At 38.5% G+C, this 18,704-nt stretch overlaps 1 protein-coding gene across 2 annotated transcripts in view; it reads left to right on the top strand.

The window, feature by feature from the left end:
• si:ch211-266k8.4 (carabin) overlaps nucleotides 1-18,704 on the top strand; it is a 51,236-nt gene extending 32,532 nt beyond the window's left edge. Inside the window, exons 12-17 of one of the 2 annotated variants that reach the window (XM_048159121.1) lie at nucleotides 546-721; nucleotides 947-1,059; nucleotides 7,251-7,445; nucleotides 9,813-9,858; nucleotides 10,310-10,411; nucleotides 18,356-18,493. In XM_048159121.1, coding sequence (XP_048015078.1) covers nucleotides 546-721; nucleotides 947-1,059; nucleotides 7,251-7,445; nucleotides 9,813-9,858; nucleotides 10,310-10,360 — 581 coding nt within the window. In that variant the 3' untranslated portion in view covers nucleotides 10,361-10,411; nucleotides 18,356-18,493. Of the gene's footprint in view, nucleotides 1-545; nucleotides 722-946; nucleotides 1,060-7,250; nucleotides 7,446-9,812; nucleotides 9,859-10,309; nucleotides 10,412-18,355 lie in introns of both variants that reach the window. The other variant, XM_048159122.1, reaches the window with a different exon arrangement.

Raw genomic sequence — 18,704 nt, 5'->3', positions numbered from 1 at the left:
AGAACCAGCATTAACTTCTTGAGCAATTTGAGCTACAGTAGCTCATCTGTTGGATCAGACCACACGGGCCAGCCTTCACTCCCTACGTGAATCAATGAGCCTTGGCCGCCCATGACCCTGTCGCCGGTTCTCCACTGTTCCTTCCTTGGACCACTTTTGATAGATACTGACCACTGCAGACCGGGAACACCCCACAAGAGCTGCAGTTTTGGAGATGCTCTGAACCAGTCTTCTAGCCATCACAATTTGGCCATTGTCAAACTCACTCAAATCCTTACGCTTGGCCATTTTTCCTGCTTCTAACACATCAACTTTGAGGACAAAATGTTCATTTGCTGCCTAATATATCCCACCCACTAACAGGTGTCGTGATGAAGAGATAATCAGTGTTAATTACTTCACCTGTCAGTGCTCATAATGTTACGCCTGATCGGTGTATATAGATCCACTCCACGCATATTAAACATATACTGCACTTCCACGTGTCTTGCTTTATCTGTGATTCTTAACTTAAGATTTTTTATTATTTTCTTTGTAATCCCCAGAAGCTCCAAGCTCCAGCACTAAGAATGTTTTTACACGACTGCTGAAAGTGGCTCAGCATTACCTTTTGGAATCAGGCAAGTACAGTGCAGCTGCCAAATCTTCTCCTGCCAAGAAGAGCCCTGCCCTCAGCCGCCTCCCCAAAACAAGAATCTCCACCTCTTTCACTCAGGCACAGGTGCACCTGTTTTTATTTTTATGACCACCTTTATATATGAATAAACCACATTTTTTGTCATTAAACGTGGCTTCTGCATCATTTGAAATCGAAAATGACAATGTGGTAGCAGCAACTCCACTGTCTGTATTAGATTTCTAAGAAAATATACACTTTTGATATGTTTTTTTGCTGTGCATACATTTATCCTATGTACATATTCAGTCTAAGAATTATGTGATTCAGGTTCGAACCAGGAGGAGCAGTAGTAGACGACGTTCCCAGAATTCCACTCTGGGTGGGGTCAAGAAGGAGAGACTCCCTTCTCAAGATTCAGATGGAGGTGCTACTGAAGACAGGTGTGTGAAAGAAAAAGAGACAAGATGCTAGACAGATGGACAAAGTGTCAAAAATCGGTCCCCTTTTGTGTTTAAATGGATTTTGTTAATTGCTACATTTTAATTGACTACAATTCTTCTGCCTCAGAACTGTTAAATATAATACACTCGAAGATTAATGGAATACTTCTAAAAATTAAAATCTGGTCATTTACTCATGCTCAAATTGTTACAAAACCCATAACTTTCTTTTTTCTTTGCAACACAAAAAAACTTTTTCAATGGAATTACAATGCTACTTAAAAATAAAAATAAAGAAATCATTAATCATTAATCACCAATGTATTAATTCAAATATAAAATTGTAAGCTAATCACTTTTTTTAAAATGATAAATATATAAATATTCTTATTTTTATTTTAATAATTATTTATTTAATGCATGTTTATAAATAAATAAATTTTTAAATGAAACATTAAAATTTTATAAAGCATTTCCTTTATCCATTTGATGAACAGACATTATCACAACAGACGAATTAGCGATGTCCAGTTTTTGCATCCTTTTTGAAGCTCAAAAGCTTCAGTCCTTATTAATTGTAATTGCATGGAAAAAAGCAGCCAGCACATTCTTCAAAATATCTTTGTTGGATAGAAGAAATAAAGTCATACAGGTTTGGAATGAGTTGAGTAAGTAAATGATGAGTAAATCATAAAAGAATTTTTATTTTTCTGTGAACTATCTCTTAACACTATTCAGGTAGTTAAAGAAAGGTGGATGTCACCAATGAGGTCCTTGCATTTTTGTTATTTTCTTCATCACAGAGTGACATAATTTATGGCTTTGTACTTTTGTCTGAGCAAGAATGAATCTTGTTCTGGATCTTTAACTGTATGGGAAAATGCTTCTGGCTAGTTGAAGTAGTTTTGCGTGTCTAACTCACCTGTTTGCATGTGAGTGTATCTGATTATCTTTGTGCAGGAAATTCAAGTTCATGTGCACGTCACTGCATTTTATTATGAGGGCTTGTGTTCATACAGAACATTGCTAAGATGCCTTGATATAGAGCACACTTAAAGGATTAGTTCACTTTGAAATCAAAATTAGCCCAAGCTTTATTCACCCTCAAGCCATCCTAGGTGTATATGACTTTCTTCTTTCTGATGAACATAATCGAAGAAATATTAATAAGTATCCTGACGCATCCAAGCTTTATAATGGCAGTGATAGGGATCAATGAGTATGAGCTGAAGAAAGTGCATCCATCCATCATAAATATGTGCTCCACATGGCTCCGGGGGGTTAATAAAGGCCTTCTGAATCGAAGTGATGCTTTTGTGTAAAAAATATATCTGTATTTAAACAAGTTATCAAGTAAAATATGTAGCTTCCGCCAGATCACCTTCTGTATTGATGTTACGAAGAAAGTGTAAACTGGCGTCACATCAGTTAGACTTTTTCCGTAAGTTGAATAGGGAAGGCATAGGACGTAGCGTAAGCCTTGTGAACTGCAAGAGTTTTAAACTTTCTGCGTACGTTGAATGCGGAAGGCGGCTCGTTCGGAAGCTAGATATTTTACTTCATAACTTGTTTAAATATGGGTATTTTTTTCACACAAATGCATCGCTTCAGAAAGCCTTTATTAACCCCCCGGAGCCATGTAGAGCACATATTTATGATGGATGGAAGCACTTTCTTCAGCTCATACTCATTGATCCCTATCACTGCCGTTATAAAGCTCGGATGCGTCAGGATACTTATTAATATTTCTGCGATTATGTTCTTCAAAATTAAGAAAGTCATATACACCTCGGATGGCTTGAGGGTAAGTAAAGCTTGGGCTAATTTTCATTTCAAAGTGAACTAATCCTTTTAAGGTGGAAGGTGCATTTCGTAATTTGTTGCTTTAGTTCAATCATGACAACTCTCTGAAGATTTTTATCATGGTAATGGATATGACAGTGTTAACGTATTTGGTCTTGGCAGAATATATCTGCTACGCTGCTGCTGCTGCTGCTGTTGCTGATGATAATTGCTGCTGCAGAGCAAGTACAAGAACTTGCAACTGCCAATACATACGCTGCTGTGCATATGTAAGACATACTGCTGCTGCACAAATAGCATATATCAATAACCCATAGCAGATCTATACAGGTGGAGCTGGGGAAGGTGGAGGGTTTCAGAGGAACTCTGAAGCGCACTGCAAACTGCTATAGTGAATGTAACCAGCCATTTAAATGTGTGAGCAGCAAGCTCATTCAGCTTGTGCCAAGTAGTTGCTGTAATTATCATCAGCTTGTGTTAAGGACCCATCAGCCTGTGCCATCTAGAGTTTCATGACTGAACTACAGGTGCTGGTCATATAATTAGAATATCGTGAAAAAGTTCATTTTTTATTGTAAATTATTTTAAAAAATGAATCTTTCATTTATACTAGATTCCCTACATGTAAAGTAAAACATTTCAAAAGTTTTTTTTTTTTAATTTATTGATTAGAGCGTACAGCTAATGAAAGTCCAAAATCCAGTATCTCAAAATATTAGAATATTTACATTTGAGTTTTATTAGATGACCATCCCTACAGTATAAATTCTGGGTATCTCTTGTTCTTTGAAACCACACTAATGGGGATGACTGCTGACTTGGCAATGGTCCAGGAGACAATCATTGACACCCTCCACAAAGAGAGTAAGTCACAGAAGGTCATTACTGAATGGGGTGGCTGTTTACAGAGTGAAATTTCAAAGCATATTAAATGCAAAGTTGACTGGAAGGAAGAAATTGGGTAGGCAAAGGTGCACAAGCAACAGGGATGACCACAAGCTTGAGAATACTGTCAAGTAAAGCCGATTCAAACACTTGGGAGAGCTTCACAATGAGTCAAATGAAGCCGGAGTCAGCGCATCAAGAGCCACCACACTTAGACATCTTCAGGAAAAGGACTACCAAGCCACTTCTGAAACAGAAACAACGTCAGAAGCATCTTACCTGGGCTAAGGAGAAAAAGAACTGGACAGTGAACAGTGGTCGAAAGTCCTCTTTTCAGATAAAAGTAAATTTTGCATTTCATGTTGAAATCATGGTCCCAGAGTCTAAAGGAAGACTGGAGAGGCACAGAATCCAAGCTGCTTGAAGTCTAGTGTGAAGTTTCTGAAGTTAGTAATGATTTGGGGGGGCCGTGACATCTGCTGGTGTTGGTCCATTGTGTTTTATCAAGTGCAAAGTCAATGCAGCCATCTACCATGAGATTTTGGAGCACTTTATGCTTCCATCTGCTGACAAGCTTTATGGAGATGCTGATTTCCTTTTCCAGCAGGACTTTAGCACCTGCCCACAGTGCAAAAACCACTTCCAAGTGGTTTACTGACCATGATATTACTGTGTTTTATTGGCCAGCCAACATGCCTGACCCCCTGAATCTATGGGATATTTTTAAGAGAAAGATGAGAAACAGTCGATCCAACTATATACAGATGATCTGAAGGCTCAATAGTGCCTCAGCAGTGCCACAGGCTGATCACTTCCATGCCACACTTCACTGATGCTGTAATTTGTGCTAGGAGCAAGTCATTTGCTGTAATATGTGCTGCCGACCATGTATTGAGTGTACAAATGAACATACTTTAAAGAACTTGAACTTTTCGGTTTTGAAAATCCATTTTTTGATTGATCTTAGGAAATATTCTAATATTTTGAGATACTGGATTTTGGACTTTCATGAGCAGTACGCTCTAATCATCAAAAAACTTTTGAAATGTTTTACTTTACATGTAGGGAATCTAGAATATATGAAAGTTTCATTTTTAAAAATAATTTACAATAAAAAAAAAAGAACTTTTTCATGATATTCTAATTATATGACCAGCACCTGTATGTATATATTTAGATTTAAAATGGTTGATAATATTTCAAGATGGCTGCATCCAATGTAGTGTCCCATTGTTCCACAAGGTTTGAAATAATTGTGCAATTGAAATTATGTAGTAAAGTTCAACATTTGAACACCCTGGTTGGTTTTCTATATTGCAAAGCTTTCTCCTGAAAAAAGTTGGATAAACACGTATACATAGTATACATGTCATTCCCAGCAGCTTCTGCATTATTGTCAATAGAATGATTCTTGAGACCGAATGGGGTCACCGAGGGTCAGCGCATGGATTTTCTAATTTGACATAATGAGGAAATAATGGGTCCTTTTCTCTGTGTGTGTCCAAACACCCAGCTCAGGTTTTCATCACTTCACCCTGATCCCAGAAAACCAGGCCTAAATGCCTGGAGCACAGGCTGTGTTGAAATACAGATATTCATTGGCGAGTCAGAGAAGTTTTAGGGTAGTCAGAAAATCCAGATTTGCATAAATATGGTATGAGAAATTACGTTGAAATACTTTGTAGAAAGTATTTCATGACAAAAGATCAGGATACTCTAGCATAGTATTTTGCATCATATTAGGTAGCAAACACTAGTTATGAAAAAGCATCTTGATCTTAAAACAAGATACATTTTGCATAAGGTATTTAGACTTGTTTTCAGCTAACATATCTTAAATTAAGCAGTGTTGTTATTATTAGCTAAAACTATTAATTGAAATGATAGTTAATTGAATTAAAACTTAAAATTAGTGAAAATTAGAAATGTTGCCTTGACAATTAACTGAAACAAAAGTACTCAAGTTACTAAACTGAAATAAAAATAAAGATAAATAGAAATATTAAAAACATAAAACTGACAAAAGCACATAACAAAATGACTTAAAATAAAAACTAATTCCAAATATCAGTAAATACTATAATAGTATATAAGTAATATTAAAATAACAAATAAATTTTTAGTTATGAAAATTCTGTCATTCTGTCGTTCCACACCCTTAAGACCTTTGTTCATATTCGGAACACAAATTAAGATATTTTTGTTGAAATCCGATGGCTCAGTGAGGCCTCCATTGACAGCAAGATAATTAAAATGATAGTTCACTCAAAAATGAAAATTTGATGTTTATCTGCTTACCCCCAGGGCATCCAAGTTGTAGGTGACTTTGTTTCTTCAGTAGAACACAAATGATGATTTTTAACTCCAACCGTTGCGGTCTGTCAGCCGTATAATGCATGTCAATGGGATCTCCATCTATAAGAGTAAAAAAAAAACATGCACAGACAAATCCAAATTAAACCCTGGGGCTCGTGATGACACATTGATGTCCTAAGACACGAAATGATCGGTTTGTGCGAGAAACCGAACAGTAATTATATATATATTTTTTTACCTCTAATACATGACTATGTCCAACTGCCTTGAGCATCCGGTGTGTGAGGTCTGAAAGCGCACTCTGATGACGGAAGTGATCTCTCGCGCGTATACTTCAATGAGTGCGAGAGATCACTTCCGGCGTCAGAGTGCATTCAAACCTCACACACTGGATGCTCAAAAAGCTGCTAAAAACATATTTAAAACAGTTCATGTGACTACAGTGGTTCAACCTTAATGTTATGAAGCGACGAGAATACTTTTTGTGCACCAAAAAAACAAAATAACGACTTTATTCAACATTACCTAGTGATGGGCGATTTCAAAACACTGCTTCATGAAGCTTCGAGGCTTTACAAATCTTTTGTTTCGAATCAGTGGTTCGGAGCGCGTATCAAACTGCCAAAGTCACGTGATTTCAGTAAACGAGGCTTTGTTACGTCATAAGTGTTTCGAAACATTTCGAAATTTCATTGATTCACGTGACTTGACTAATGATTATTTACAGAAAAAATACGTACAAACATCTGATTTATTTAAACAGTAATGTTCACTACATTTAGTCAGTACTTGTTGTTAGTCACTAGCAATTTCCATACTAATATGTTGAACTTTGTCTAGTCATCTGTTACGCAGTGATGATCACTAGTGTAGCTATGCTGTGTTTTGTGATGCAGTGTAATTGTATGAGGGTGTGTGTGTGTGTGTGTGTGTGTGTTTGTGTGATTACAGTAAACAGGGTGTATCATTCAGGACTGCAGGTGTAAATCAGTGTGTATATGGTGTCCTGTTACTTCAGTGTAAAAATCATGCAGTTAGAAGCAAAAGGAAGTGGAATGGTCTCATTATTTGTTTTCAGATTCAATAAAATAAATACATTTTAAGTCTGCTTATACTGTATGACCAAATACATTTGGGCGTCACTCTTTGTCCCTGAGTTTTGAGTACTGATTTCTGACTCTTCACAGCTCCAACTCTTCAGTCTGGCGGGTGAGGTCAGGGCCCGTGGGTAAAGTGGCTCGGAGAAGGAGTCGAGGTCAATCCGGACGAGGAACTTCCCTCCTGCTGAAGAATCGCAGCTCTAGATCTCAGCAAACACCAGCTCAAACATTTGTGCAGCCAGAGAACAGCAATAATGATGACTGTCAAGAAACCCAAAGCAGGTACTTAATCATTTACATTCAAGATTAATACATCTTTGCTTTGTGTAGGCACAGTGAAGACATTTGATCCTCTATCATAAACATTTGTTCAGCAGTAATTAATGTGTTTTAACATTCCTTCTCCTTTGGGATCGGATTAAACTGACAGGTGGCCACGTCGGTTTGGTTTGGCAGGTTTGTTTACTTGTTGAAGACGAGTTGGTTATAATGATAGTTTAATCTGGGCTGAATCCCCCACATTGAAAGTGATTAATGCAACCGTATGGATTCTCTACAGTGGAGAAGGATTTAAATGAAAGCGCAGGGAACCATGAAAAATGAAACTTTAATGGGAGTTTTAGGGACTTTTTTCACCACTTTCGAGTACCTTTGGATTAGTTTGATCTTAGTGAGGAAGTCAGAGCTTTTGTAAGAAGTAATGTCAAGGCTTTTACATACTGTGTATTATATTATATTTACATTTTTTATATATATATATATATATATATATATATATATATATATATATATATATATATATTTTGTTAAAAAACACATTATTTTATTTTATTGGTGCATCACTATATTTATCATTATTCCCGCCTTGAGAAATTCATCCATGCTCACACTGAGCAGATCTGCGTTGACTTCGTCACTGGAAAAAAGTGCATGATAAAGATAGCTTATGAGCCTTATGAGAACGAAAATAAATTGTTATTATGCCTGCTTTTTTTGGGCCCTGACTGTGTCACCGTTTTGCATCCAGCATCTTTACCCTCTGGGATCAGGCGAAAAAGCTGCAGGTGTGGTGGAAAAATGAAGCAGAAGCGTTGATCTCCGGTCAGTTATGTCAGCAGGCTGTATTTAAACCCTCAGGCCCCCAGAGGCCAATGTCCTGCCATTTCCACCTGCCCCCTTCTATGGAAGGAGCTGACACCGGAGCAGATGAGTCACACCAGCTATGAAAACAAGCATCTGGCCTTTTAACTTTTAACATCCACCTCCTCGGTGCCTTTGCACTGTCCTTTGTAGCACTTGTAATGATGTCAGGGAAGACCCTGAAACTTTCCTTGACTCGGACTTGAAAGTTGTTGCAAAGGTCGTTCTCTTAAAGTCACCATGAAATCAAAAATGCAGTACTTATTATAAATAATTGATCTGTGTGCATCATTTTTTAATTCATGTGCCCTCGTAATCTTTAATCAAAATAACCTCCCCTCCCTTTTACAATGACTTCTCTGATAACGTGTTTACTGGTGTGAGGGCGGAGCAACCTGTCACTCACATGAAATCAACCAATAGCAAACCACAGCCATCCAATCAATTCCCAATGGACAAAATCAAGTCCCACCCTACATTTTTTTTTTTTTTTCTTGTTCGAGAAGCCGTTTCACTTGGATATACACCACAATAGGGAAGACTATCGCAACTTCTGTTTCACGTCGACTTTAAGTTCGTGTCTGTGCGTGTGTGTTTAAAGGCAGGAACACACCAAGTCGACGGTCAGCCGTCCATTGGCCGACTAAGTAGGGCTGGGCGATATATCGCATGAGATTGTGACGCGCATTTCGTCAGTAAAGCCGGTTCCCTGATTACCGCTAAATCGCCATCACCTGCTTTCAAATGGAGCGGCATTTAATAGACAGAGCCGTAGTTCACTGACAAGCTACGCAATATCATGTTCATATCGCAGATGAATCGCCTTCGATAATGAACGCGATATTGCGTAGCTTGTCAGTGATCTACGGTTCTGTCTATTAAATGCCGCTCCATTTGAAAGCAGGTGATGGCGATTTAGCGGTAATCAGGGAACCGGCTTTACTGACGAAATGCGCGTGACAATCTCATGCGATATATCGCCCAGCCCTACGACTAAGTTTCCTCAGTGTGTTTCGCACCATCGGCTGAAGTTGGTCCTCGTCTGCTTTATTTCAGCCGATTCGACATGTTGAATCGGCGTCGTAGCTCGTCGGGTCATCTGATCATTCTGATTGGCTGTTCAGCTACTGCCACCTGCTGGTACGGAAAGGCATTTCATCTTATGCAGGTGCAAAACGGACGTGCTACTTGGTCATCGGCTGTTGAGAGTTGGTTTGGTGTGTCAGGCCAACTTTGGACCCAGGTGCTGCCGACGCGAGCCAACCCCGCAGTCTGCTTTCGTCGCAACTAGTTCATCGGCGTCGGCTTGGTGTGTTCCTGCCTTAAAAAAACATGTTGTTCCTTTAGTTTCAGCATCACCTTCTGAGAATGTTAATCCTCTCGTAAACCAATAATGCAGTTAATATGGGGTTCAAAATGAGGTTCCTGAATCCATGCCAGGAACATGTTAATTACGGCTTTGAAGCATAAAAGTGGTCTAACTACATTTTTCTTTTTTCACATTCATAGAGAATCATGTGAAGAGAAACTTTTATGCAGGCTCGGTTTTCTTCCAGTAAGTTTGGCCCTTGTGGCACATAAAATGTAAACACAATGAAACTATTCAGCATAAAGGAAATTTAGTCTGAAGGTTTAGTCTGTTTGGCTTCAGAGGTGTCCAATAACCACATACAATTTGTTTTGTTATTCTGCTTCACTTGGTTTTGTTTGCTTTGTATTGCTTTTATCTTTTGAATTTAAGTTCATTTAAATTGTAGTATATAAAATATACTTTATATTTTCCACTTGTGCTTCTTTCCATTGGTAAACTGTTCCACACAGCTCTGGAAGCTCATATACTTTTACCAGATGTTAGTAATGGACATGATTTTTGTTGCTCAGTGAGGTTTTTTCTTGTACAAGTAGTTTATCAGAGGATAACTACTACTTTTGTTCTTCTTTGAAGTTAACAGTGCTTCAAGTGGAACGTTTTTTTAGTGATTTTTTTTTTTTCTTCCTCACCACAGCTCACTATCTTCACAAACCTGGCTGGAACTGTGGTGTGGTTCTTTTCCTAATCTTGTGATTACCAGACGTCCCACCTCTGAAAAGAGCCAGAGTGAGGGAGGGTATGGGAAAATCCTCTGTCCCTGTATGCCATGTGTGCGTCACGCTCCGAACAAACAGCAAAGACATGTGATCCAATGCCCAGTGTTTGATCTTCCTCTTCTGTATCTAGTTTCCAAGGGCTCCCAGGGGGAAGGATTACATATCTGGCAACCCTGACAATGTATTGATGGGATACATGGGTTGAAATACAGCACACAGTTGTCTATGCGTGTAGGTTCGTGCCGGGCTGTTGGATAGGGGTGCGATAGCCTTTGTCGTTCGCTCAGGTGCGATAGTTGCGTAACAACAGTGAGCGTAAGTAGGAAAGTTGATCAGGGAAATGCTGATCTTATCTGATCACATGGAGATTCAAGTGACCGTGTTGGTGGCTGTGCTATAGATATTGCATAAACAACACTGAGGAAAGATGTGCTAGGATCAAATCCCAAGGGAAGTGCGTGTCGTATGAACTCCTATGATTAACAACACAGAGCCGGAGTGGCATTTACTTATTCATAGGTTATCTCCTGATTTCCCAGCATCACCCTGCTGTTTAGAAGTCTGTGTCTGTCCCAGCAGAGCGGGTCATTAGGGATTTTTTCCCCCATCGTGTTCGAAACCCGAGTCCGTGCAAAGTTTTTAAAGTTTATGGTCACTCGTTTGTTTTAAATATAACTTACACAGGTGATTAATAGTTTAGCTCTCTTCCAAAGACTAGTAGAAATTAACTTCTCGACTGATTAGAAATACGACAACTTAAAATGCACAGGTCACTTGAGTATTTTATTCCAATAGAGTTTGACATTAGCATGTTGCTAAGATCTAAATTGGAATGTTTTATTGATACTTTTAGGATTCGAATGAAATCAAAAAGCTTGTCGCAGTGAATTGTGGGTTTGCCTCGTCTGGGATTGATACGTGCCATTCTTCCTATATTAAAAAGTAGATTTTGCAAGAAGGTTTTGCAAGAGAGCAGTTATATAAATATTAAATGTTGGTTATGCAAAGTTAATATCTGTATTGATGGAAATCTGAAGGTTGGACCTTTGGTGAGGTTTGTGATACTAAATGAGCAGTGCGGGTCTTTGGACTTTGGCCATTTCATATTCTTTAACTATGCAAATATTTCCCAACCGAGAGGAACGGTCCGGATCTTTCTCTGTCTCACACACACAATCAATGTGCTGCCCTTTATTACTTTTGAAGAGGTGTAAAGATGCCACTTCAAGTTTCTGTCCAGAATCCTTCTCTTTCTACACATTCATATATATGTATATTGCTATTTTAAGTTTACAGTTTAAACCCTTTGAAGGGTATTTAATGTTTTCATTCATTCCACTTTAGCTCAAGTATGTAATTCTTCAGTGCAGTTATGTTTGAATTGTTTGAATGTGTTTGCATATCTTTAACTGACCCCAGGCTTTGTCAGAGTAGTTAATGGCTTCTCAAATCTACAGTACAAGGTCCACCAAAACCACTATTCAAGCTCACTACCATTGTGACCACATGAATTCTAAATGAGGTTTAGCCACCTAAGTGTAATTTAAGCATGAATATTGATAATTAGTGCAGGCGCAATTACATCTACAGGGTCTAAAAGTCTGAGCCCATTAGTGAAAAGCTTTTTACTGTGCATGCTTTTCTTTTTTATTAGGGGTTCAAGCACATAGCGCTGAAACCCTATTGTAATTGATCAGCATTCTGCCCTAAAAGTGATTGGGCAGACCAAACCATAAAGTCATAGAGACTTGAAGCTTTGAGAGCTGATAGAACTCACGGCATCAACAATGTCACCAAGGCTCGCCCCGAGCGGCCTGACAGGGGCGCTACAGCGGTCAAAATTACAAAATGGCTCATAACTCTTAAACTGTTAGGCGTATAGCTCATGTGTCTTATATCGTTGGAATCCTTGGCTCAAGACGGACAAAAATTTTGAAAAACGTACTTTTGTGAATTAGTCCTAGGTTTTTGGCCTGATCGGAACCAAACCAGTGCAGCAAGATTCTCTGGAGTCTGATTGTCAATAATTATCAAAAAATATTTAAAAAATTTTGATTCACGGTCCCTAAGGGCCGCCAAAAAGGGTTGTGTGAAAAAGGATGCGGCGGTTGGTCACTTGGTGGCGCTATAACAGGGAAAAAACATGAAAATGGCTTCACCGTTAGTTCGATTGACTTGAAAATTGGCATGCAGTGTCTTTGTCCGAGGTGCCACGATTGTCTATGAGGACAGGAAACATGTCCGCCATCGGCCAATGAAGTTCGAGCAGCTATCAGACAAGGTTAACGGAGGCCGATCAGAATGAAACTCGCTGGGCCTGTTTGACTTACAGCCCTACTAGAGGGCTATGGGGCCGTTCACACAGAGCGCGTTTTTCTATTCCAATGCGCTACTTTCCCATTGTTTTTCTATGTAAACACGCGCTTGACGGACGTGCATGACCGTTACGCTCGCGTCTCGCGTCTTTTGCAGCGCCTCACACATGAGCGCCGCGTTTTTAAGATGCCGTGTCAAGTTAAAAGAATTTCAACTTTTACACGCAGCGCCGCTCATCAATGTCAGTTCCAAAACAGTGGACCAATCAGAAGAACTTGGAGGCGGGGCAAGCGTTGCGAGTTGGCATGACAACTGTTTTATATAATGGCAACATGGCGGAGGAGGCGCTCATTATTATCTTATTTTCTTTTTTTCCACGTCAAAACTTGCATCTGTAAATTCTGCAGTTTGCCTATTTCTATTATTTCCGTTATTGTTGTTATTGCATCACGTCTCAAAGGCGCGTCTCGAGACTCTCGCGTTCTATGCTGCGCTTTTTTTAAAACCACTCCTGAGTGCTGCGTCTCGTGTTTTTAGACGCAAAGACGCGTTCTGTGTGAACGGCCCCTACAACTGTTAAAAAGATGTAAAAACCATATATTTCCTATGATAAAATGCCTGTATTGGCTGTAAATTAGTCTTTTACAAAATGAAATAGTTACAGACTTGCTAAATAAAACATAATACCTTTTACGCATGTGCTTAAAGGCCTTATAGCGCTTGAAACCTGATAATTGCTGCTCACAATTATATTATATTTTATTTATTTTATTTTTGGGGGGAAATATTAGATTACTTGAAGTTTACATGAGTTTCTTAGTATTTACTTTAATGACAGCATACATATTTAAAGGTGCCCTAGATTCAAAAATTGAATTTACCTCGGCATAGTTAAATAACAAGAGTTCAGTACATGGAAATGACATACAGTGAGTCTCAAACTCCATTGTTTCCTCCTTCTTATGTAAATCTCATTTGTTTAAAAGACCTCCGAAGAACAGGCGAATCTCAACATAACACCAACTGTTATGTAACAGTCGGGATCATTTATATGTACGCCCCCAATATTTGCATATGCCAGCCCATGATCGAGGCATTACACAAGGGCAGGCAGTATTAACGTCTGGATCTGTGCACAGTTGAATCATCAGACTAGGTAAGCAAGTAAGGAAAACAGCGAAAAATGGCAGATAGAGCAATAATAACTGACATGATCAATGATGATATTTTTAATTGATATTTTGATTGATATTTTAACATGATATTTTTAGTGATATTTGTAAATTGTCTTTCTAAATGTTTCGTTAGCATGTTGCTAATGTACTGTTAAATGTGGTTAAAGTTACCATCGTTTCTTACTGTATTCACGGAGACAAGAGCCGTCGCTATTTTCATTTTTAAACACTTGCAGTCTGTATAATTTATAAACACAACTTCATTCTTTATAAATCTCTCCAACAGTGTAGCATTAGCCATTAGCCACGGAGCACAGCCTCAAACTCATTCAGAATCAAATGTAAACATTCAAATAAACACTGTACTTACGCGATTAGACATGCTGCATGACGAACATTTTGTAAAGATCCATTTTGAGGGTTATATTAGCTGTTCAAACTTTTTTTTTATGTTGTTTAAGGCAAGCGCGAGCTCTTGGGGCTTGGAGCACGAAAATTAAAGGGCCACACACCCTGAATCGGCTCATTTCTAATTATGCCCCAAAATAGGCAGTTAAAAAAATGAATTTAAAAAAATCTATGGGGTATTTTGAGCTGAAACTTCACAGACACATTCAGGGGACACCTTAGACTTATATTACATCTTTTAAAAAAATGTTCTAGGGCACCTTTAAATATTTCAGAATACTAAAAATGTCAGTTTTTTACCATATTTAAAGGAACACTCCACTTTTTTTTGAAAATAGGCTCATTTTCCAACTTCCCTAGAGTTAAAAGTTGAGTTTTACCATTTTCATATCCATTCAGCTGATCTTCGGGTCTGTAAAACTCAACTGTTTAACTCTAGGGGAGTTGGAAAATGCCTATTTTCAAAAAAGTGGAGTGTTCCTTTAAATGACACAAAAGCCATATTTTTAATGTGCTCTCAGAGTTTTGGACCAAATGGCAATTTTGTTTGTGTGATGTCTGGTATTCAAGCAGTTACGTAGCTTCATAGGTTGTCGTTCTTCTTTACATGCTTTGTCTTCAGGGATTTGTCACTTCATTCCAACACATTCACGTACGTTCATGTCAAAGTCACACTTGGGCAATGTTATGCTGTCAAGAGGCCAGGAAGGTTCTTCTGTTAATGAATCAAGGAATTATAGATATTTGGTAATCCCATCATCTGCAAAGGTGCTTAAATTAGGTCTTTACTAGCCTTTCCATTTTTTTCCACATCCTTTAACCAACAGCAGTACATTTATAGTGAGTCCCAAACCCATATGACTTAATTTTTTCAATGTAACACAAAAGGGGAAATTGTGAAGAATGTTCACACTGCTCTTTTCCATGCAGACAAAAAAAGCACCATAAAAATTGTTAATACAACCTGTGCACTACATTTTAATTCATTTTAAGCTGTAGAATAGGTTTTTGTGTGAGGAATAGAGGAGAATTATTTTGTATACTCAATCTTACACATAAGAACCAATGGCATTTGGTGTCATTGATGTTAAATCTGTTTGAATATGTGAATTAATGGCTGTCGGATCTCATTTCTGTCCATCAAGTAACAGAAGAGATCATTCTACACCTCCATTGTCCACCAGGCTGCTCCGTCTCAATGGCTCTCGCTGTGCCTTCTGCACCTCACAGAACCGACATACGGCTAAATCCAGCATGGCTAAACTCTTCAGTATAATCTGCTTAAACACAATTGCGCCGAACCCCTGAGAGTGTGCGGTGGGAAGCAGCTGGTACGGACACGCATACTCCCATCAGCAACTGTGGCATATGATGGACTGCAGAGCTCTCAGGCTGTACAGCGGAGCTGGGGAGCTTGAAAGAGACACTGGTATAGCATTTTTAATCTGAAAGCATGCTTAGCACGCCGTTTAACCACCACTGGGCTTGTGTTATGTGGATGTTAGTGATGTGGAAGCAGATCAGCTGATGAATTTGTGATGCTCTTTGGATAGAAAACACTTTTAAAAGGGATGGTTCACCCAAAAATGAATTTTTTGTCATTAATTACTCACCTTCATGTCGTTCCAAACCCGTAAGGCATGCGTTCATCTTCAGAACACAAATTAAGATATTTTTGATGAAATCTGAGAGTTTTTTAATCCCTCATAGAAAGCAACATAATTACCACATTCAAGGTCTAGAAAAGTAGTAAAGACATTGTTAAAATAGTCCATGTGACTACAGTGGTTCAACCTTAATGTTACGAAGCCACGAGAATATTTTTTGTGCGCAAAAACAAAACAAAAATAAAAACTTTATTCAACAATTTGTTCTGTCAGTCTCCTACGCTGTTTATGTTGTGAAATTATAGTATTGCAATTAAATAATATTGATTAATAATAATATTTCAAAATATAGCTGCAAGCAGCAATTACGGGGCCAAGCACAAAAACGGCACAATAAGCCAGCCAACATGGCTGTGAGCATCAGACCAGCTGCAACAGGAAGCAATTAAAGACCTATTAAGACCATTTTAGGGAAAAGAGCTGAAAAATGATAAAAAATGAGCATTTACTGGTTCATCACTTTCGACCAATCTTTCGACTCAAATTCGTTGCTCCGGTATACAAAAACAATTTGACATATCGACTTGAAATCCATAACTATTTGTCGGCATGGTCTGAAGATGATACGTTTCAATTTTTAAGAATTTTTAAAGAAAAACAATATGGCGGACAGGAAGTTCAACCGACTATGACAATTTTGATATCTATGTTCTCAGCATGACCCAAGGAATCTACTGAGACCAGTGTCATTACAATCGGTTAATATAGTCAAAAGTTATTAACATTTTTGTAAATTTTGTTATAACTTTTGACCACAAGGTGGCACTGCGCCGAAACTTTTTGAGTATTGTCAGGGCATTAATGATACGTTAATGCGTTCGTAAAATACAGTATTTTAGCACAAAATTCAAAATGGCCGATGGACAAAATGGCCGATATGGTAAAATTGGATATCAATCGACTCAACGTGATGCCCCGAATCTAACAAGACCAAATTTATGATTTTTGGACAAACCCATCAGAAGTTATAAGCAAAAATGATCATTTTTCATATCTCTGCACCAGTAGGTGGCGCTGTGCGGAAACACTGCATGATGTCTCAGGGCATACTTGTGATGACATGTACGAAGTTTGGTCTGAATACGATAAAGCATTGCGGAGATACAGCCTTTCGAAAACGGTTTAAGGAATCAACTTGAATTCCATAACATTTTTGTCGTCATGGTCTGAAGATGATCTTGTTCAATTTTCGTGAAAATCGAAGTAACGGCCTAGGAGGAGTTCGAAAAAGTGGGTTTTTCAGAAAATTCAAAATTGCGGAAAAATTTTCATGACAGAAAATGACGTCATTCGGCAATCGAATCGTCTTGTCCCAAGGAATCAGAGGGAAAAAGAATTTTGTTTCTAGCCCTTATGGTTCAAAAGTTATTAGCATAAACATAAGTGCAAATTTGGACAGCTGGTGGCGCTAGAGGGATTGAGTTATAGACTCCAAATTCGCTATGGACAAAGGACAGACTGTCCTCTAACTGTGTGCCAAGTTTCACAACTTTCCCGCAGGCGGTTCTATGGGCTGCCATAGACTTCAAGAGCAGAAGAAGAAGAAGAATAATCGAAAAGAAAAAGAACGTCAACAGATACAATAGGTGCCTAAGCACCTTCGGTGCTTGGCCCCTAATAATAATTGTATATAATATTAGATTATATTTTATTAGTAAAACTTTCCACTAATGTCTTCATCAGAGGACCATAGGCAGTGCACATGGTCAAAAATGCTGTGGTCAGTCATATTCGTTTTCATATTGATTGTACAGTATCTAGTAAGTATAACTGAATAAATTTGAGTTCATACAAGACTAGAACAGATCCATTCAAATTTTTGATTCCATTCAATGGGCTTCATTCAATGGGAATGTTTTCATTCAAAGCAGGTTCATTGAACATAATTATTTTTTGAGTGAATTTTAAGTGCAAGATGTTGTTCAGACAGTACCAAAGTGAGCGGCACAGCAGGGCGAAGTGGTATTTTGAGCGCTCCTGAGAGACGAGAGCGAGACACTAAAGGACGAGAGTGCTCTTGTTGCCTGAGGTGACTTTAGCTGAGAACAGCTCGTGCTTTTAGCACTCAGTTTAGTAGAGCACAGGCTGCAGGGCCCATAAGAGCAGTTGTTACAGCTGGCTGTTTTTGTAGCTATATTTTAATTTAGCAGTTCAAGTTAGGCTACATACATGAGATGTGCATTAATTCCCTTGTTGTTTTAAATCTGTACTGGATGTAATTTTAGTTATGCAATTCATTGAGGCGTGTTCGCTCAATTTTTTAAACCTTGTTGCAGATTCAAATTCGTAAGTGAACCATGACCTGGACAGGTACATGGTGCTGTCTCTGCAATTATTGTTCTGAAAGTCATTTTGACCCACACCTTGACTAACTTCCTCTTTGTGTTTGTAAACAAAGGCCTGCGTCTGCACGGTGTCCATCGCTGAACGAGAGAAACTTCATCACGTGCCCAATGACAGCAAGTCAAGTGCGAGAATCGCAGCTAATTTGAGACCACGTGGGACTCGTTATGGAACAAGGTGTGCTCGCTTCATAACTGCTCAATTAAATCAGGCCCTGTCTGACTCCTCCTTCAACGTCTCTGACGATGTTGCTAATGTGCACTAAAAACTTTGTGAAAGTTAATGTATGAATTTAGGATTCTCACTACCTGTTTTTTGTCTGACTATTCCATCAATAATTATGGAATGTCCATATTTTAATGTAGCTTTTATAGTCATTTAATAAAAGATTAATTCATACTAAA

This window comes from Megalobrama amblycephala, linkage group LG15, assembly GCF_018812025.1.
Source record: "Megalobrama amblycephala isolate DHTTF-2021 linkage group LG15, ASM1881202v1, whole genome shotgun sequence".
NCBI lineage: Eukaryota > Metazoa > Chordata > Actinopteri > Cypriniformes > Xenocyprididae > Megalobrama > Megalobrama amblycephala.
This window is presented reverse-complemented; position numbering and strand designations above follow the sequence as displayed.